General features: G+C 45.0%; 2 protein-coding genes across 2 annotated transcripts; both read left to right on the top strand.

Moving 5' to 3' along the window:
* Positions 1–36: 36 nt before the first annotated feature.
* Positions 37–8,177, top strand: hsdl2 (hydroxysteroid dehydrogenase like 2). The gene is made up of 11 exons (XM_076758550.1): positions 37–808; positions 2,777–2,940; positions 3,088–3,186; positions 3,594–3,708; positions 4,208–4,311; positions 4,388–4,486; positions 4,564–4,758; positions 4,847–4,918; positions 5,231–5,374; positions 7,499–7,627; positions 7,725–8,177. The coding sequence occupies exons 1-11, from the start codon at positions 792–794 to the stop codon at positions 7,838–7,840; spliced, it is 1,254 nt and encodes a 417-aa protein (XP_076614665.1). The 5' UTR covers positions 37–791; the 3' UTR covers positions 7,841–8,177.
* Positions 8,178–10,044: 1,867 nt separating this feature from the next.
* LOC143338392 (polyunsaturated fatty acid lipoxygenase ALOX8-like) lies at positions 10,045–20,857 on the top strand. Its single transcript, XM_076758749.1, has 13 exons — positions 10,045–10,099; positions 10,601–10,610; positions 10,790–10,885; positions 13,260–13,363; positions 13,611–13,783; positions 14,858–15,001; positions 15,762–15,965; positions 16,447–16,533; positions 17,051–17,220; positions 17,941–18,062; positions 18,296–18,396; positions 18,487–18,657; positions 20,533–20,857. The coding sequence occupies exons 1-13, from the start codon at positions 10,045–10,047 to the stop codon at positions 20,710–20,712; spliced, it is 1,617 nt and encodes a 538-aa protein (XP_076614864.1). The 3' UTR covers positions 20,713–20,857.
* The last annotated feature ends 721 nt before the right edge of the window (positions 20,858–21,578 follow it).

The following is a 21,578-nucleotide window of genomic DNA, read 5'->3' as shown; positions in this document are numbered from 1 at the left end:
GGACACGCCTCAGACCAGAGCTTCAGAAGGATCGATAGCGATCAATAACTCAGTTTACACAGGAGAAAAACAGGCACAAATCGTTTTCTCTGCCACTTTATTTTCTCCGTTTTATTTTCCAGTTTGTAGTGGTTTACAGTTTTATATTTTTGTATCACGAACTGGTCGAAAAAAGAATAATGATAAAGGGACATTCAACAAATTTGAGGGGAATTTTGATTAAATTGATCTCTGTAACTTTTCACAATAAGCTGAAATATATTAAATATTTCAATTTACATATTCAATGTTTTATATATAAGAAGTGAAATAAAGCAGGCGTGATCAGAGAAAACAGTGCTGGAAGTACTGGTAAAGAATACACAGTGTACAACTACTCTATCCTAACAAGTCCTGCATTCAAATTCCTGTTTCAGTAAGTACAGAATTATTCTCAGCAAAATGTTCTTTAATTAAAAGTAAAAGTACCCGACAGAAGAGCCCCCATCACCGTTATCATTATTAAAGATGGAGCAGTCGGAAGTCCAGATGAGACTCATGATACAGAACACAGATAGGAGGGTCCATCACTGAGGTGGTTCAGTGGAATGATGGATATGATGTGATGATACACACTCCTGTCCAGGAGGAGGCGGTATGCACCTTCAAGCTGTTTGTCATCTGCCATTTCCAACCGAGAGAGAAGAAGGAGAAGAAGTGGGTGAAAGGTAGAGAAGACGGAAAGCTGATGTTCTTTAACACGATCTGCGCGAACAGAACCGTCGCATTTTTCCTTCGTCACAAATCTAACGATGCTGCAGAACACAGGGTGAGTAAACACGCTAGTTACATCGTTAGCTACACAACATGTGTGTTTTTCCAGAACTCCATCCAAAAAGAGCCCAGAACAATCCGTCCGTTTAGTGAAGGAGTCAGTAGAAAACATAAAAGCAGCTCCAGAATGAGTTGACATTTTAGCGGATTCATCTCCTTTAGTTTAGGACTTTACTAAAGCCGAACTGAGGAGTGAAGGCTTCTGCGTCAGAAACTGCGAGTTTGGATCTGGTCCGCCTGTCCTTTGACCTTTGAGCCGGACAGTTTGAAAGTTGAAGGTTTTTCTTACGGAGTTTGGTGATGGCTGCTCTTTGAATCGGGCGTCTCATTATGTCAGTTATCATCTCTCGTTGAGGGTTTGTCGTCTTCTACAAAGCCTTGTGGGGCCGCTTATTACCCGTCCACGTCAAACCGAGAACACATGTTTGGAAAGATCAGGACTTCAGTAACTGTCCTATTGGGACTTTGCTGGGTCCGAACTGAAGGATTGATCCATCTGCTGCGGAGCTCAGATGGCTCCGTTCGGCAAATCATTTAAAAGAGAATTCAGAATTTGCTGACAGCGTCTCTGCTGATCGATCATCTCGCTTTTAACACTGGTCGTGTTGAGTCTTCTGCTGCTACAAACAAAATTATGTTGAAAACACTGAATAACTCAAGACTTGATCCACGTTATTCGCAAGGAAACTTGGAACCAATTGAAGAACAGATTAAGATCTATGAATTAAATAAACAAAGTTTGTGTGTAGAAAAGGTCTGAATAGGAGCCTGATTCAGTTTATTGAGTGACTCGTGGTCGAAGCCTTGAAGAGAGCCACCTTAAAAGCCTCTTTTTTCACTGGAGTTTGGTGAGAGCACTTTTCTACACTTGTGCTCCGTTTCATTTAGCTTCATCGCGGGTTAATAACAGTTAATCCTCCTAAAATTGTTCGTATCAGCTCGCTTCACTTGGCGGGGACAGTTTACACTGACATAATTTACTGAATAAAACGTTAAAGTTTGTGATTTGCTGAACACCTTTGTGTAAACTGAATATAAAGACACAAACTTGTCTGTTATGAAGTCCGCACTCACACAATCAGACAGGAAACACTCCTTCAAATTAAAAGCGCACCTTGCTTTCTTCCGTGTGGGGCTTTTACAATGAAAAGTGAACGGAAAGCTGTTTAAAACTTTAATGATTTAACTTTATCTTCAGGTTACACAACAAAACCTATGGAACGGACAGTTCAAGCTTATATGTGTAAATAAAACCGTTTTGTACCCCCCTGTCGAGCAGTGACCACATATACGTTGGTCTCTGGGCAGCCATGTCTGCGTCTTCCTGTTTCTACTGCCAGCTGGTGGTCACTGAGCCTGTATCTGGTCAGGATCGGTCTCTTCTTCGCATCTCTGACAGACTGGAGATATTCAGCCAATTTATATTCTCTGTTTAGAGTCAGATAACAGTTTAGTCTTCCTTGGGTTTTTGTTTAATTTCTCCAGTGCTCTAAATATAGATCTTTTGAGTGAGCCATCAATTGTTTGATTCTGTTGTGTTGAATCAGTGCTGATGGGGGTCTGGTTGGTTAGCTTCACCCTCTCTGTCTGTCTGTCTGTCTGACTTGCTGATAAACTGGACATTCTGTACTTAACGTGCGACTTCATGAATATTTCACCATGAATATAATATAAACATGACGTCTGTTAGAAACTGACTTAATCTTTCATCTCCAGTGTTTGTTATTATGTCATCATTTAAATTAAGTTTTCATGTTTTTCTAAAATCATAGTTAGCGTAGCTTAGCGCACAGACTGGGAGCGGAGGGAAACTGTTGGCCTGCCGGTGAGAGTGCATGGGCTCACTGTTAGCATGCTAGTTTAGCCTAACGGTCTAAATTGGAGTTACCGTCTTAACAAGAGCCTGTGGGTTTCCTCTGATGTGTCGGCACGTTAGCTAACTGGTTCTCGCTCTGTGTTTCAGGAAGTTAGCCGGCTGCACACTCTTCATCACCGGAGGGAGTCGAGGAATTGGTAAAGCCATCGCTCTGAAAGCTGCCAGAGATGGAGCCAACATCATCATCGCCGCCAAGACTGCTGTGCCCCACCCCAAACTACCAGGAACCATCTACACCGCCGCTGAGGAGGGTGAGGAGCTAATAGGCTAAGTCCAGTTCAGTTTAGTTCAGACAGGCACAGGAAGAGGAGAACTGTCCAGGTGCTCCTGAGCAGATCAGACGTTAGCATTAGCATTAGCATCATGCAGGTGTGGACTAATGCTTGTCTGTGTTTCAGTGGAGGCAGCAGGTGGGAAAGCGTTGGCCTGCATCGTCGACATTCGAGACGAGCAGCAGATCGGAGAAGCTGTCCAGAAAGCTGTTGACAAGTTTGGAGGTACGAGAAGAAGAAGAAGAAAAAGAAGGATGACGAGAATGAAAATTAATAAAACAATGGAACCAGAAACATTCAGATCAGAGAACCAGTTCAGACTTTCTATGTGAAAACTGGCTGAAAAAGGAAGTCAAAGGATGACAGAAGGTCACAGTTTGAAAGGTTTTCTGCTGCTTTCACATCAACCGTTAACATCTATTGATTATTACTGGGAAATCTGTTCAACAGGAAACAATCAACAGTAAATATTAATCGACAGCCTTCAGTGTAGACATTAATCTGAAGGGCTGAAAGACCTGGTTCAGGGTTCGTCCTGGGGAACACAGTCGTGTCAGTGGGTGGTAAGCTGGTGACGGATCATGTCAGCCTGACTTGATGACATCATCACAGCACTTGTTTATGATTGGCAGGAATCGACATCCTGGTGAACAACGCAAGCGCCATCAATCTGACAGGAACCCTGGAGACGCCCATGAAGAAGGTGGACCTGATGCTGGGAATCAACCTGAGAGGAACTTACCTGACGTACGACACACACACACACACACACACACACACACACATTGAATGTGTGGTTATTGAAATGCTGCAGCTTTTTCATTGTGATGATGATGATGTTGATGATTTGTGTGGTTGGTCTCCTTCATTAACCCGAATTAAATGAACTGAAGTGACCTCGTTAACCTTGTTGACCTCATTAACCTCGCTGACCTTGCTAACTTTGTTGACCTCGTTAATCTCGCTGACCTCGCTAACCTCACTGACCTCACTGATCTCCTTGACCTCGCTGACCTCGTTGACCTCGCTGACCTCTGATGCTGAAACCTGCTTTACTTCAGTACTTCCACTGAGCTGCTTCCTCATGTTCAAAGTAAAATGGCCGCCACGATGATCACTGCTGTGTTTATGTTAATTACTGACATTAACGAGCGGCTCTCAGTTGAGTATCTGCTGAGAGCCGCTAACGAGCTGCTGTAATGATCTCAGGTAACGACTTGTGGTTAACGATTGTCTGTGTCGTCAGGTCGAAGCTGGTCATCCCTCACCTGCTGAAGAGTCGCAGCCCTCACATCCTGAACCTGTCGCCTCCGCTCAACCTCAACCCCATCTGGTTCAAGAACCACACAGGTAACCGTAGCAACTGACCCGCCAACATCCCATCATGCACCTGTGCAGCCACAACACGTGGTTTTGCTTTTTTCAGCATATACGATGGCGAAGTATGGCATGTCCATGTGCGTCCTGGGAATGGCCGAAGAGTTCAGAGGTCAAATCGCGGTCAACGCCCTCTGGCCCAAAACCGGTCAGTGGCTACATGCTAGCATGCTAACAGGCTATCATGAGACTCCAACATGCTCACCCTGTGCATTGTTGCTGCAGCGATCCAGACAGCGGCGATGGACATGTTGGGCGGAGACGGCATCGGGAAACAGTGTCGCAAAGCTGACATCATGGCAGACGCCGCCTACGCCATCCTGTCCCAACACAAGGACTACACAGGTCACTTCCTGGTGGACGAGGACGTCCTGAGAGCTGAGGGAATCAAAGACTTCGATCAGTACGCCGTCCAACCAGGTGAGAGCGCAGTAACTGAGCTAACACTAGCCCAGCAGTCCCACACGCTGTCATGTGATGCTTATCGTGGCCTCTGATTGGTCCACAGGTCACCCCCTGCTGCCAGACTTCTTCCTGGATGATGCTCCAGAGACACTGGTCCAAAAGATGGAGGAACACGGTAAATGCTACAAATACTGTAAACAGTACTACCAGTGCTCATACAGATACAGTAGCTAATACTGCAAATACTGTGACGTAGAAATATCACCACTACCTGCTATACTGCGATTCAGCTGAGGTCAGTCTAATCTATGTAACCGCCGAGAACGACTGCAAGTAATCTGAGTACTGGAGGTACTCTGAGTATTCACTCAGGTGCTGGCAGTGTAACATTTACAGTACTACTTTCAAATACTGTATTGTATTCTCAGTACTTGTCCTGCTTACGTTCATGTCTCACATGAACCTGTGTTTGTCTCCATGCTGCCAGGGGCAACCCCAGCCTTCAAACCACCACCATCAGCATCGTCATCGTCCAGTGGACCAATAGAAAGCACGTTTGACGCCATCAGAGCAGTCATTAACGAAGACGTCGTCAAGGCGACTCAGGGCATTTATCAGTTTGATCTATCAGGTAACAGCAGGAAGAGGATCCATATAAGGAGGCCCTGTGGGCGTGTCTTTGTTGTGTCCATATAAGGAGGCCCTGTGGGCGTGTCTTTGCTGTGTCTGTGTCCATATAAGGAGGTCCCATGGGCGTGTCTTTGATATGTCTGTGTCCGTATAAGGAGGTCCCGTGGGCGTGTCTTTACTGTGTCTGTGTCCGTATAAGGAGGTCCCATGGGCGTGTCTTTCCTGTGTCTGTGTCTGTATAAGGAGGTCCCGTGGGCGTGTCTTTGCTGTGTCTGTGTCTGTATAAGGAGGTCCTGTGGGCGTGTCTTTACTGTGTCTGTGTCTGTATAAGGAGGTCCCGTGGGCGTGTCTTTACTGTGTCTGTGTCTGTATAAGGAGGTCCCGTGGGCGTGTCTTTACTGTGTCTGTGTCTGTATAAGGAGGTCCCGTGGGCGTGTCTTTACTGTGTCTGTGTCCGTATAAGGAGGTCCTGTGGGCGTGTCTTTCCTGTGTCTGTGTCTGTATAAGGAGGTCCCGTGGGCGTGTCTTTGCTGTGTCTGTGTCTGTATAAGGAGGTCCCGTGGGCGTGTCTTTACTGTGTCTGTGTCTGTATAAGGAGGTCCCGTGGGCGTGTCTTTACTGTGTCTGTGTCCGTATAAGGAGGTCCTGTGGGCGTGTCTTTCCTGTGTCTGTGTCTGTATAAGGAGGTCCCGTGGGCGTGTCTTTCCTGTGTCTGTGTCTGTATAAGGAGGTCCCGTGGGCGTGTCTTTGCTGTGTCTGTGTCTGTATAAGGAGGTCCCGTGGGAGTGTCTTTGCTGTGTCTGTGTCTGTATAAGGAGGTCCTGTGGGCGTGTCTTTACTGTGTCTGTGTCTGTATAAGGAGGTCCCGTGGGCGTGTCTTTACTGTGTCTGTGTCCGTATAAGGAGGTCCCATGGGTGTGTCTTTCCTGTGTCTGTGTCTGTATAAGGAGGTCCCGTGGGCGTGTCTTTGCTGTGTCTGTGTCTGTATAAGGAGGTCCTGTGGGCGTGTCTTTGCTGTGTCCATATAAGGAGGTCCCGTGGGCGTGTCTTTGCTGTGTCTGTGTCTGTATAAGGAGGTCCCGTGGGCGTGTCTTTGCTGTGTCTGTGTCCATATAAGGAGGTCCCGTGGGCGTGTCTTTGCTGTGTCTGTGTCCATATAAGGAGGTCCCGTGCGCGTTTCTTTGCTGTATCCATATAAGGAGGTCCCGTGGGTGTGTCTTTGCTGTGTCTGTGTCCATAGGAGGTCCCGTGGGCGTGTCTTTACTGTGTCTGTGTCCATAGGAGGTCCCGTGGGCGTGTCTTTACTGTGTCTGTGTCCGTATAAGGAGGTCCTGTGGGCGTGTCTTTGCTGTGTCCATAGAAGGAGGTCCCGTGGGCGTGTCTTTGCTGTGTCTGTGTCTGTATGAGGAGGTCCCGTGGGCGTGTCTTTGCTGTGTCTGTATAAGGAGGTTCTGTGGGAGTGTCTTTGCTGTGCCTGCGTCCATATAGGGAGGCCCTGTGGGCATGTCTTTGCTGTGTCTATGTCCATAGGAGGTCCCGTGGGCGTGTCTTTGATGTGTCTGTGTCCGTATAAGGAGGTCCTGTGGGCGTGTCTGTGCTGTGTTCATAGAAGGAGGTCCCGTGGGCGTGTCTTTGCTGTGTCTGTGTCCGTATGAGGAGGTCCCGTGGGCGTGTCTTTGCTGTGTCTGTATAAGGAGGTTCTGTGGGCGTGTCTTTGCTGTGTCGGTGTCCATATAAGGAGGTCCCGTGGGTGTGTCTTTGCTGTGTCTGTGTCCGTATAAGGAGGACCCGTGGGCGTGTCCTTGCTGTGTCTGCGTCCATATAGGGAGGCCCTGTGGGCATGTCTTTGCTGTGTCTATGTCCATAGGAGGTCCCGTGGGCGTGTCTTTGATGTGTCTGTGTCCGTATAAGGAGGTCCTGTGGGCGTGTCTGTGCTGTGTCCATATAAGGAGGTCCTGTAGGTGCGTCTTTGCTGTGTCTGTGTCCGTATAAGGAGGTCCCATGGGCGTGTCTTTGCTGTGTCTGTGTCCGTATTAGGAGGTCCTGTGGGCGTGTCTTTGATGTGTCTGTGGCCGTATAAGGAGGTTCTGTGGGCGTGTCTTTGATGTGTCTGTGTCCATATAAGGAGACCACGGGGGCGTTTGGTTTCTGGACCTGAAGAATAACCCCGGGGGGGCGGGGCAGGGCCCGCCGCCCATCAAAGCTGATGTCGTCATGACAATGGACTCCGGTGACTTCAGCAAGATGTTTGCAGGTGAGCTGTCACCACAGTGACCCATCACTGCGATGATGCCATAACTGTAGCGATGAATCAGGGTCGTTTCCATGGTAACAGGTGGTCTGTGTTTCAGGCGAGCTGAAGCCGACGATGGCGTTCATGTCGGGGAGGTTGAAGATCAAAGGAGACATGACACTCGCCATCAAGCTGGAGAAACTGATGAACCGCATGAAGAAAGCCAAACTGTGAGGCTGTGGCCCCGCTCCTCAGGCCCCCCCCACATCCTGTTTGTTGCCTTAATGATGATAATAACGCTGATATATTAATGATAATATTAATCAGCACATTATTAATAATAACGATAATAATAATGACATTAATGATAATAACAACAATGATAATGATAATAATGATAATAATAATGATAATAATAATGCCGTTGAATGATTAATAACACGTTGATGAACTCCTCCTTGATGGTAAACTGTGTGCTGTGAACAGGAAGTCATCGCACTGCGATTCCTGTCTGCGTCTCCTAGCGACTGTAAAGATGGTTTGAACCAATAAAGAAGAAGCTGAAAGAAAACGCTGAGACATGATTTGATTGTTTACAAGTTCACTTTTCTGAACTCATCACATCACATTCAGTTTTTCATGGTTCCAGTGTGAAATGATCCGGACTGGACGGACGAGAGACAAATATTCTGACACGTGACCACGTTCAACATTTGTCCCGGACAGAGACGCCTGCTGTCAACACACAGAGGTCACACAGAGGTCACACGGGTCACACAGAGGTCTCACAGGGGTCACACAGAGGTCACATAGAGATCACACGGGTCACACAGAGGTCACACGGGTCACACAGAGGTCACATAGAGATCACACGGGTCACACAGAGGTCTCACAGGGGTCACACAGAGGTCTCACAGGGGTCACACAGAGGTCACACGGGTCACACAGAGGTCTCACAGGGGTCACACAGAGGTCTCACAGGGGTCACACAGAGATCACACAGGGGTCACACAAATCACACAGAGATCACACAGGGGTCACATAAATCACACAGAGATCACACAGGGGTCACACAGAGGTCACAGGGGTCACACAGATCACACAGGGGTCACACGGGTCACACAGAGATGACACAGATCACACAGGGGTCACACAGAGGTCACATAGAGATCACACAGAGGTCACACGGGTCACACAGATCACACGGGTCACACAGAGGTCACACAGAGGTCACACAGAGGTCACATAGAGATCACACGGGTCACACAGAGGTCTCACAGGGGTCACACAGAGGTCACACGGGTCACACAGAGGTCTCACAGGGGTCACACAGAGGTCTCACAGGGGTCACAGAGATCACACAGGGGTCACACAGATCACACAGAGATCACACAGGGGTCACACAGAGGTCACAGGGGTCACACAGATCACACAGGGGTCACACGGGTCACACAGAGATGACACAGAGATCACACAGGGGTCACACAGAGGTCACACAGAGGTCACACGGGTCACACAGAGATGACAGAGATCACACAGGGGTCACACAGAGGTCACATAGAGATCACACAGAGGTCACAGGGGTCACACAGATCACACGGGTCACACAGAGGTCACACAGGGGTCACACAGAGATCACACAGAGATCACACAGGGGTCACACAGAGGTCACACAGAGGTCACACGGGTCACACAGAGATGACACAGAGGTCACACAGGGGTCACACAGAGGTCACAGGGGTCACACAGATCACACGGGTCACACAGAGGTCACACAGAGATCACACGGGTCACACAAAGGTCACTTAGAGGTCACACAGAGGTCACACACGGGTCACACAGGGGTCACAAAGAGGTCTCAGGTCCACCTCCTCCTCCACCGTCTTCTCTTGTTCCACATCCACCTGCTTCCTTCTCTGCTAGACCTCCTCTCCATCAGGACCTCCTCCACCTGTTGCTTCCATCTCTCTTTGTCATTCGATCTGCTCTACAAACTTTTCTCTCCACCTCCTCCTCTTGCTCAACGACTCCTTAGCAAGCAGGAGGACAACCTGATGCATGCTGGGATATCCTCCATCCTCCATCAGCCATGAACAGGAGGCACAGGTCAGGAGATTCACTGTTTAAAAAGAAATTCTCCTGCTGCGCCTCCATCAGTGGAACTCCTCCGTCAGTGACTGTGCAGCAGCAGCATTAGCAGATTATCAGAGACCTTATTAATAATTGACGGGAGGTATGATCGACACGCAGCTTCTATGTGTTGAACTCTGCAGAAATGTGGAAACTAAATATTGACAGAAGTCGACGCCGTCGATGAGTTTCTTTCTGTCTCGCAGTCTGAGCAGATTCATCGACGGTGAGTAACTGACTCAAATCAAAGCTCGCCTTTTGCTTCGTTACGAGTTTACGAGTCGATGTTTGGATCCTGACTGGCCCGGATGGGACCGACCCCTCGGTACATGAACGGGTGTTCGATCCTGTCCGAGGAGGCAGGTGCAGGCGGAGGTCCTGCGGGTGGAGCGAGCCTCTGCTGACAGGACTCCAGCTCTGTGAAGGCCTCGTCTTCATCGTCTCTGCTGCACTTTTAAGTATTTCATTCTTCACTTTTCTTACTTTGATGTTCTCTTGCTTTCTTTTCTCGTCGTTTCGTTGGATTCCGTTTCTTTATTTGCGGTTGTGAAGTGTCGCCTGTTCTTATTCTTTTGATACCAAGGTTTTCAGCTCTGACTCCGTCAGAGGAGACGAGGTCGCCTGTTCTTGTGAAGTCGATGCTGAGACAAATGAAGTGTTTTCCATGAATGAACTGAACCTTTAAATGCGTCGTAACGTCACCTGAACGCTCATGCAGCTTTTTCACACTTTCATCTCTTCGTGATGTGATGAGGAAAACTCTCTTCTCTCTCCACAAACCTATTAAATTTTTAAACACTAAATATGAGTTTATATTTCCATAACTGTGTTAAGCTGGTGAGTGTCTTCTGTGTCCCTCCACAGACCGTGAGAAGTACTCCTGAACATTCCTGTGAGGTATTTTAATGTAAACATGTTGTTGTTTTTGAGTATTTACGTCTACACAATAAAAAAAGTACTTCAAAGTTTTCAGATTTTTCATAATATATAAACCTACTTTTTGTTTGTATTTGTGCAGTTGCCATGGTGATATACCGCATTGTTGTGTATCAGAAACATTTGCTTCTCTCTGGCGACGCCCACCAAACCATCATCCAACTGGTGGGCAGCAGAGGAGCCAGCGAGCGCATCCCATTGGCTGAGAGATCGGTGAGTCATAACAAGCATTATTAATTATCAACTGAACAAGAATGAATGGAAAACACTGATAGTAATGATGCTAGTCTAATTAAATGTTCAATATTACATAACAACACAAAATGACTATTTTATTTTTTAGTATTCAATAAGTAACGATAGAATTAATACACATTATACGATTGTTTAAATAAACTCCTAAAAATCTGAAATGACATCTTTAATGTGTGCGTATTCAACATTGTAAATTCATATTCCGGGGTTATTGTTTTGTTAACACTGAAGCAGATGAAGTTCATCCATAAAATACAATTAGACTGAAAATCGTCTCCTAATTGTTTTGATTTTTCAGATGTTTCGGGTTTTAAAGAACTTGTGTTGCTGCTGCAGAACCAGCAAAGAAAAAGTAAACCTAAATAGTATTATTGTTTTTTCAGAATACAAAGTAAAAAACTCAATCTGAATAGAATAGTTTTATTTTATTTATTTATTTATGTTCAAACCTATGCTTGAAATCTGTTGCCAGGCAGAATACATGGTTCAATGTCCCACCAGCCTTGGAGCTCTGCTATTGGTTCATTTGGAAGCCCCGCCCACCACAGATAGTGTCTGGTTTTGTGCAAAGGTTGCCGTGACAACACCAGAGGGTGGAGTCTCGCTGTTCCCTTGCTACCGATTTATCAGCTGCTCGACCTCGCTGGATCTGAGAGATTCGATTGGTTGGTTATAAAATAGCTGATGTGATTAAAAAATAATAATAATAAATTCAAAAGTAGCTCCTTGCTCTTTCAGTTGATTTAATTTTGACTTAAAGAACTATTCTTTGTTCTGTTACATTTTCTCTATTGGTTGTTTGCAGATGACGTCACGTCGCTCTTTTGTTGTGGCGTGAGCTGCAGATGGAGGGCAGGAAGTGATTTTCTGCAAAGAAAGCACTGACACGCACTCAAAATGCTGATGTTATACGATTGGTGGCTCTGATCGATCAAACCAAGAAACCACGAGGAGTTTTTACTGAGTGCCAAAAGTCGTTGTTCATAAACCGAGTCGGCTAACGGTGGAAACGGTGTAAGATTAGTTATGGTTTTAAATCTGTGGTGATAGATAGAGATAGATAAAGTAACGGCTACAAGCAACACGACTAACACTTGTTAAATCAGCGTTAACAGTTTCACAGTAGACACCTGAACGTAAATAACGTACCTGTCTTGTTTCCGGACGATCCTCGTCTTTAGTGGCGTTTCAGTGGACCTTTGCGAGCAGCTAACCGAGCAAACAACCGTAACGTGAAGGTCAACATTCAGGCAGCCTTAAAAACCAAACGACAGTCATCCCGGAGCACTTTGGTACCGAGGTCGCGGACCAACAGTTGTTTTCCTCCAGACTTTTGTCTGCTTTCATTTGTTTTCTCAAGCAGAAAAACGTCTGAATGAGCAGCTGGTTGATTTATCTGCCGACTTAATAACAGCAAAACCTTCAGTTCAACTGAAAAATCGCTTCATAACGTAAAGGTCACATCCAACATATGATCTGATTTTCTGTTTGGACCTTAATTAATCTCATCTAAACCAGCTCAGTAAGAACTTTGCTTCATCTCGTCCGTTGCAGTTTTCACTTCCTGCCCTCCGTCTGGATTTAACGTCATGTGACTGCAAACAATCTGTTTGTTGCTATAATTCATATTTTTGTTTGCTTTTTTTTCTGAAGCAAAGTTTGTTTTCAATGATGTCCAACCAATCGTACTGGATCAGAGGATAAACGAGCTGACGTATCGTCGTCAAACATTTCGGTAATAGATTACCGTATCATATATTCTAATAAATGAGATTATTAATATACGCTACAGTCCATATATTCCATACTGTAAACTATGATCAGACGAAGAAAATGCTCTGCCTGTTTGGTGCTCGTAAAATTTTATTCAATATTATTGGATTCAATTTTTTCATAGGTGGAGTTGCTATGACAAAGGTCTCCCGGAGACGATGAAGGCTGACATCATGTCACTTCCTGCTGAGGTTCGATTCTCAGCGTCCAAGTCAACCGACATGATTCTGAGTGTCAGCAAGGCGTACGTTAAAAAACAGACCATCACGCTAAACTACTGTCACTTATAAAGAGGCAAAAAGACAATTTATTATGATGATGATTATTATTATTATTATTAATTGGCCCTCAGAGTTCTGCTTAATTGAAATGTTTCTTGGCTTTATAGCACGTTGAGCTTTTTCTGTCAGTCTCCTCTGGTCTCTCTGCTCTCTCTGGTCTCTGCTGGCCTTTGCTGGTCTCTGCTGGCCTCTGGTCTCTGATGGTCTCTCTGGTCTCTGCTGGTCTCTTCTGGTCTCTCTGGTCTCTGCTGGTCTCTATCGTCTCGTTCTGTGTTCAGGCTGGTGGAGTTGGGTCTGCAGAGCTTCATGTTCTCTCAGCAGCATTGGTCCAGTTTTCATCAGATCCATCAGCTCTGCCAGCAGACCAGGACCCCGACCAGCCGTAAGACAACTATTCACTAAAGTCTAATGTAATAATATTATTATCAACACAGTCTCAATGATCGACGTTCAGTCCTGACATTTGTATTTGTTCTTTAGTTCTTTAATTTAACTCTTTCACTGTTTATACAAACAGATTTTAACATCACATCGTTTAAAGTTTGAAACTTAAAATCAACAGAAATGCTTTGATGTCCTTTTCTACTTCCTGTGCCCCGCCCCCTGACTTCCTGTGTGTGGTGCCTCAGGATTGGTGGAACATCTCTGGAGGGAGGACTGGTTCTTTGGATATCAGTTCCTGAACGGAGCCAACCCGACTCTGATTCGGCGCTGCACAGAAATTCCGCCCAACATGGCCGTTACAGAAGAGACAGTGGGGGCGTCACTGGGGGGGGGAGTTAGCCTCAGTCAAGAAGTGGAGGTGACCGAGTAAATCGTCATTTTGCCTTTATCCGATGGTTGGAGATAGAGAGTGAATCAAAAGGGGGGTCCCGAGCCAGAATCAGACCATCTTAGAGCGGTCGGCTTCTGGAACGACCTGCACCTTATTTTTCTGACTGTGTGGGTGAAGCTGTGAGCTACAGCGCAGTAACTGAACAGTCCGTTTCTTTACCAGCTCAACCCTCCTGCAGAATCCTTTCCAATCACCTTTGTGGTCTGGTGTCCCTGTGGACTGTGGACTCGTGATCTAAGGGTTCACCACAAACGCATAGTCGTCATTTTCACATTTTGAGTGAAATATTTCAGTATAAAAGTGAGACAACACGGGAGTCCAGAGAGGGCTGAATCCAGAGCAAACGTGAAAACCTTTGGCCCCTCATCCAAGAGTCTCAGGTATTTAACCTCTGAGGGGTCGTGATCGGGGTCTTTGAAGAAGACCATCACTAAACAGAGGAGGAGGTCTACTCCACATCTCCATCTACACTACTGTCCTTTCATCCCTTCACAGGGGGTTACTATTCACACCTGGCCTCAGGCGACTCCAACCACTGGCGTCCACACAACAAACCACACCGAAGAGGTTAAATACCTGGGACTACCCACCAAAACCGACCCTTTACACTATTTTCACAAAAATGATCTAAAAAATGACTTTGCAGTAATAAATATTCTGTGTCAGAGTAACTTTTGGTGAATTCATTGAAATACACAAGACTTGTGTATTTTGTATTGTTCTTATATTTAATTTCTTTCCATTAATTGGAGATTCTTCTTTCATTTAAATCATTTATGAATATTCTTTGCTCAGATTGTCAGGACAATGAAAAGGTGTTATGTTGAATTTTACTTTTATGTGAGCAAGTACATTTAAAAACAATATTTAAAATGTGTTTAACTTAGTGTTGAATTAACATTGAAGCGAATTAACTTCAAACAAATTAAACATTTAACATTTATTGTGATTATTTAGATGCATTGTTATAAAAACTAGAATGTGTTCTCCAGACGATGGCTGACTCCTCCGAACCAGGTTTTTATCATCCTGTCACTGCAGAGAGGGAACGTGTTCGTGGTGGATTATCGGCTGCTGGACGGACTCACAGCGAACACCGTGAACGGGAAGCAGAACTACCTGACGGCGCCGCTCGTCCTGCTGCACCTGAACTCCAACAACCAGCTGCTGCCTATTGCCATCCAGGTAAACCCACCTGACCTCTGAACCCTGAACACTAGAAACAGCAATGAAGCCCTCTACATTCAGAATTCAAACACAGTTATTGTTTGTATTATCTATTATTTTATTGACAGGTTTTATTGTTTTGTTTGTCATCACGTGAGCAGCGTCTGCATTTCACTCTGCTGACTGTGTTTGTGCCTGTTTTAAACAGTGCAGTCTGTCATTTGTATTGATTTCATTATTATTTTCTATCATAATTCATGCTGTATTTCACTGTTTGTAGTCTTCCTGTTCTATGACTCATTCATGATGATGTGGTTGAACTAACTTTAAATATAAAGTAAGGTTTTTGATTCAGAGGGAAATTTACAGTTTGGACCTCTGACTTTAAAATGTACATATATAACATGGAAACTATACAGAAAACAACAACAGAAAATGTTCATGTTTCCAGATTATTAATCCTAATAATTTGGTCATCCACCATCAGGTCAACATTTAACTGTGTGACCAAATACCTGCAGAACTACTACCATTGTTTTGTGTTTACTGCTAATCAGCTAACGTTAGCATGCTAACATACTAAGCTAATATGGAGCACATGGTGAACTTCATACCTGCTGAACACCGGCGTGTTAGCCTGCTCAGGTTAGCATTTAGCTGTCTTAGCAGTGTGGCTGTTTCCCTTTGTCAGAATGAACTTTTTGTCCTTTTCTTTGTCGTTCCTTTCTTCTCTCCTTGTCTCCTCATCCGTCTCCTCCTTCCTTGTCTCCTTTCCTAGCTGAAGCAGTCTCCAGGTGAGACCAACCCGGTCTTTGTCCCTCAGGATATGGAAGCTGATTGGCTGACGGCTAAGACTTTTGTGCGCTCTGCAGAATTTGCCGATCACGAGCTGCGATCTCACTTTCTGTGCACCCATGTGATGTCAGAGCTTGTTGCCATGGCAACATTTCGCAACTTTCCCATGGTGCACCCCCTCTACAAGGTACGAAGTACAGGCAGTTCTTTCACTGTAACCGAAGTACTCGGATTTTGAGCGCAAAAAGCGTATTGTTTGTCCATGAATGGTGTTGTTTGGAGCTCACGTACCTGTTGTACATGGTACCACTCGTCGCAGTAGTTCTGTGTATATTTCTGTGTTGTTTACTGTATATTACTGTATACTGTTTATATGTTTTTGTATATTTTACCTTCATGTTCACCTGCAGCAGTGTCTTTGCCATTAGCTCATTGGAGTATTGCTCAGCATCTTCGTGAGTTTGGGTTGCTCTTACTTTTATCTGCTGCTGACCTGTGAAAACCTCATATCTCCTGAATATCACTTTTGTGATATTTTGTTTATGTATCTGAGGAAAAAAGATGCTCAACCCTTCAAGGATCATGTCATCCTTCAGTTTGTGTTTTTGTGGTATGACAGCAGTACTGTCGTTGGTACTTTCTGCAGTACTTCTTGTGTATTTTTGCAGCTCTTGGTGCCTCATTTCCGTTTCACTTTGGAGATTGACACTCTGGCTCGACAGCTGCTGCTCGCCGATGGAGGATCACTGAAAGAGGTCAGGCTCTGCCCCCGTGATGTCATCACTGACCTCACACATCAGTACTGACGTGTTAGTTTACCACCTTCAACTTTTTTTTGGGGGGGGGGGGGCATTTTAGCCTTTATGATAGAGACAGCTGAAGGTGTGATAGGAAAGGGGGCAGAGAGAGGGGACGACACACTGCGGAGTCGAACCGGAGTCGAACCTGTGGCCACTGCAGAGGGCTGACAGCCTCGGTGCATGGGGTGCACACCCTACCCCCCACCCTCAACTTTTTAACATTTTTAACATTAACTTCTTAACATTTCCAATGTGTAACTTGTGATAAATCTAGAAATAATTTCACCTATGTGATCGGTTTATTTGTTTTAATGATTCCTTTTAGGTCTTTAACTAAAGAAATGTAATTAAAACGTGAAAAATCAGTACACACATATCACACACATACACGCAGTGACACGCTGCAGTAAACCATCTTGTTTTTCTCATTTTTAACACCTTTGAAATGAACTTTGTCTCATGAAATATTCAGTATACGGCCGTGGGCGGAGCTGCTACTGTGGAGTTCCTGAGGCGGGCGTTGGCCTCGCTCACCTATCACGACCTTTGTTTACCTAATGACATCACTGGGCGTGGTCTGGACTCCATTCCTGGTTATTATTACCGTGACGATGGCCTACGGCTGTGGGATGTCATCCACAGGTGTGTTGTGATTGGTTAAACCTGTATTCATCTATTCTAATATTGATATTATAGTAATTTTTCTGAAGTGCTGGATGGAAATATTTAGACAGAGATGATGTTTATGAAAATGGCCACTGAGGAAGAAGAAGAAGGAAGACGAGGCAGGAAGAAGAAGAAGAAAAAGAAAAAGAAAAAAGAAGAAGAAGAAGAAGAAGAAGAAGAAGAGTGGTTAATAATACCGATGAACTAGAACTCTGATTCCAAACAGTCTGGACTCAATCAGAGTTCACGTAGTTTTTACATAGTTTTTACGGAGCGTTCCTCAGCCCGTGTAGAAAAACTTCAGATTCAGATATCAGATTGAGAATCAGCAGATCTTCACTGATCAAAAAATCAATGAAGCTGTTTTATCACAGCGTCACTGCCGCTTTGGAATCTGAGTTTGATCCAAAAACAATGATCCATTAGTGGAGCGCACCTCCACCAGGTGAGCGTGAGGGGGGACCACAGGAAGTGCAGGACGAGCGTGTCCAATGTCTGTCAGAGCGTCTAATGACGACTCAGAGCTCAGTGATGTAAAACGTCTGTTTCAAAGTGAGAAACCAACAAAAGAGCCGAGAGGATGAAGAGTCAGCGAAGACGAAGGTACGACAACAACAGGAACAACTGCACACATGCATGCACACACATGCACACACAGAGTAGAAAAATAAGTAACCACACTCTGATTGGCTGCAGATACGTAGGGGGTGTGGTCTGCTGCTATTACCACGGCGACGATGATGTCATCAGAGACTCAGAGCTGCAGAGCTGGATCAATGAGATCATCGTGTTTGGTCGCCTAGAAGACGAGAAGAAAGGTGTGAATATTAATACTGTCAGAGTAACATTTTCCTCCAGTATTACAGTAAAAGTACTGAAGCTAAAGTATCACAGTAAAGTCGAAGTTTTTTTTTGGGGGGGGGGGGGCGACGACCCTGCACTGGTCCTGGATCAGGTGGGACTCCGCTCCTTTTTAACATTTGGAAAATCAAACAATATTAACCAGTTCACCTGTAAGAATAATTAGCTAACGGTCAAATCTGTCTCTCAGGTTTCCCAAAGTCCTTCACTTCAGCGTCGGAGCTGACGTACTTCGTTACCATGGTGATCTTCAACGCATCGGTGCAGCACGCCGCTGTTAATGACTCTCAGGTAAAAGAGTCTGAAGAGAACTCCCGACTTGAAGCGTTCTTATTGGCCCGTTTACGTTCACACGAGTGTTTTAAACGTCTTGTTCTGCAGCTGGATTTTTTCGGGTGGATGCCGAACGCTCCCATTGGTCTGCAGCGTCCTCCTCCGACCTGCAAGGGGCGCTGCAGCGAACGGAGCCTGCTGGACGCTTTCCCTGACATTAACTCCACCGTGCACGGCCTCGCCACCGTCTACCTGCTGAGCAAGAAACCTGCAGACTTTGTACGAACGAAACACAGCACAGAACACACAGAACATGAAGCGCATGCAGAACAACATGCAGAACATCATGCAGAACATGAAGAACATGCAGAACATCAAGCAGAACATGAGGAACATCCTGAACAACATGCAGAACATGAAGAACATCCAGAACAACATGCAGAACAACAAGCAGAACATGAAGAACATCCAGAACAACATGCAGAACAACAAGCAGAACATGAAGAACATCCAGAACAACATGCAGAACAACATGCAGAACAACATGCAGAACATGAAGAACATCCTGAACAACATGCAGAACATGAAGAACATCCAGAACCAAATGCAGAACATCATGCAGAACATGAAGAACATGCAGAACATCAAGCAGAACATGAGGAACATCCTGAACAACATGCAGAACAACATGCAGAACATGAAGAACATCCAGAACAACATGCAGAACATGAAGAACATCCAGAACCACATGAAGAACATCATGCAGAACATGAAGAACCTGCAGAACAACACAGGCACCGTAGCCACGAACACAGTCTGACTGAGCTCCACTTCTTTGTCATTAAATGGTCCCTCATCATCATCACTCTGGTAATGAGCAGGTGCCTCAGCTGTCCCATGAATGTGTATGTGTGTGCGTGTGTGTGTGTGTGAGTGTGAGTGTGTGTGTGTATGTGTGTGTGAGTGTGAGCGTGTGTGTGTGTGTGTGTGTGTGTGTGTGAGTGTGTGTGTGTGAGTGTGTGTGTGTGTGTGAGTGTGTGTGTGTGTGTGAATGTGTGTGTGTGTGAGTGTGTGTGTGTGTGTGTGAATGTGTGTGAGTGTGTGTGTGTGTGAATGTGTGTGTGTGTGTGTGTGTGTGTGAATGTGTGTGTGAGTGTGTGTGTGTGTGTGTGTGTGTGTGTGAGTGTGTGTGTGTGTGTGTGTGTGTATGTGTGTGTGAGTGTGAGTGTGTGAATGTGTGTGTGTGTGTGTGTGTGAATGGGTGTGTGAGTGTGAGTGTGAGTGTGTGTGTGTGTGTGTGAGTGTGTGTGTGTGTGTGTGTGTGTGTGTGTGTGTGTGTGTGAATGGGTGTGTGAGTGTGAGTGTGTGTGTGTGTGTGTGTGTGTGTGTGTGTGAGTGTGTGTATGTGTGTGTGAGTGTGAGTGTGTGAATGTGTGTGTGTGTGTGTGTGTGTGTGTGTGTGAATGGGTGTGTGAGTGTGAGTGTGTGTGTGTGTGTGTGTGTGTGAGTGTGTGTGTGTGTGTGTGTGTGTGAGTGTGTGTGTGTGTGTGTGTGTGTGTGAGTGTGAGTGTGTGTGTGTGTGTGTGTGTGAGTGTGTGTGTGTGTGTGTGTGTGAGTGTGAGTGTGTGTGTGTGTGTGTGTGTGTGTGTGAGTGTGTGAATGGGTGAATGTAGGCTTGTGCTGTCAAAGCGCTGCTCTGGCTGGTCGGACCAGGAAAGCGCTCCATGAACACACTCCATCCTCTGGTCAGCTAACAGCTTCAGTGTCCTCTCAGAGCTGCTAGCTTGTCTGCAAAGGTCGACAAACAGCTGATCATCAAAATGTCTCTAAAGAAAAGTAACCACAGAGCTAAACTCTGTTTTTGGTCATTTTATGACAAAACTGCTGCTGTGCCTTTAAATCCAGTGAATTTTCACCGTTTTTAGGGTCAATTTGGCTTAAAATTTCCACTCAAGTTTCTACATGGAACTTTGTTTGGGTAAACCATCTGCAGTCGGCTCTTAAAGGTCCAGCGTGAAGGATTTAGTGCCATCCAGTGGTGAGGAAGCAAACTGCAGCCACCTGAACGCCCCTCCTAATTTTCAGGTGAACGGAGACGGAGGGTCCTTCAGATAGAAGAAACACTTACGAATAATTGGTTGTTGTGTCTCAAAGGTTCCTCTTGGCGGCTCGGCGGAGCAGCACTTCACAGAGGGCGTTCCCGTGGAGATGGCGGCTCGTTTCCATAGGGACCTGAAACGTCTCAGCTGTGACATCAGAGCGAGGAATGTTGGACTGAAGCTGCCGTACGTGTACCTGGACCCCGCCGCCGTGGAGGACAGCGTGACGCGCTAACGCTACAGCTAGCACAGTCTGCGTCACCTGAATGAGTTAGCTTAGCAGCTGTAGCTTCACAGTGTTTGTGAGTTATTTTAATTCAAAATATTTGGATTCGTTGATTTGACGTGAAACACGCTCACAGAGGAATTCTCTCTAAATATTTCAGGATTTTAGGAAATTGTTCCGTTATCTTTTGGAACTTGATTATTTTAATTGTCACTGTTTTTTCATTTCCTTTTTTAATGAAATTTTTTAAAATTAATTTAAATTAATTTTTTAAATAATTTTTCTCTTTTGAAATTAGTTTTTATTTCTGATGTTTATATTTTCCAGTTTAGTTTCTATATATATACAGTAAAACAATCAAAAAAATTGATCAAATGTTGTTTAACTTCTTGTGGAAGAATAGAACACATTACATCCGAAAATCTGTCGTAATTAATACCAGAAAGAATGGAGGGCTTGATTTTTTGGACTTTGGATCATTACACAATGTATTTAAGATTAATTGGTTAAAAATTTTTTTAAAAATGATTCATCCGTATGGAACTTTATCCCCAAATTTGTATTTAACCAAATTGGTGGACTTCCTTATTTGTTAGTGTGTAATTACCAGATTAATAAAATACCTCTAAAATTGTCAGAGTTCCATAAACAGGTCTTACTTGCATGGAAAATAATCTACAAACACAATTTCTCCCCTCAGAAGTTTTATCTATGGAACAACGGAGACATTTTACAACAAAAAGAGCCTCTTCCTCAGAAACTGGTTTGACAGAGATATTCATACAGTCGCTCGGTTGCTGAGCTCAGATGGTCTCTTGATGTCCTATGAGGAGTTTATACAAAAGTTTGGTTTTCCGGTTACAGCAAAAGAATTT

This window comes from Chaetodon auriga, chromosome 19 (assembly GCF_051107435.1).
Source record: "Chaetodon auriga isolate fChaAug3 chromosome 19, fChaAug3.hap1, whole genome shotgun sequence".
Classification (NCBI taxonomy): domain Eukaryota; kingdom Metazoa; phylum Chordata; class Actinopteri; order Chaetodontiformes; family Chaetodontidae; genus Chaetodon; species Chaetodon auriga.
This window is presented reverse-complemented; position numbering and strand designations above follow the sequence as displayed.

Excerpts from the sequence above, each read along its gene's own strand:
- hsdl2 (XM_076758550.1), top strand. Across the intron at positions 3,187-3,593 it reads AGCTGTTGACAAGTTTGGAG|GAATCGACATCCTGGTGAAC; the intron begins GTACGAGAAGAA and ends TATGATTGGCAG. Across the intron at positions 7,628-7,724 it reads CTTCAGCAAGATGTTTGCAG|GCGAGCTGAAGCCGACGATG; the intron begins GTGAGCTGTCAC and ends TCTGTGTTTCAG.
- LOC143338392 (XM_076758749.1), top strand. The coding sequence starts at position 10,045 with ATGGGACCGACCCCTCGGTACATGAACGGGTGTTCGATCCTGTCCGAG. Across the intron at positions 15,002-15,761 it reads TGCTGCCTATTGCCATCCAG|CTGAAGCAGTCTCCAGGTGA; the intron begins GTAAACCCACCT and ends CTCCTTTCCTAG. Across the intron at positions 18,063-18,295 it reads CCTAGAAGACGAGAAGAAAG|GTTTCCCAAAGTCCTTCACT; the intron begins GTGTGAATATTA and ends TCTGTCTCTCAG.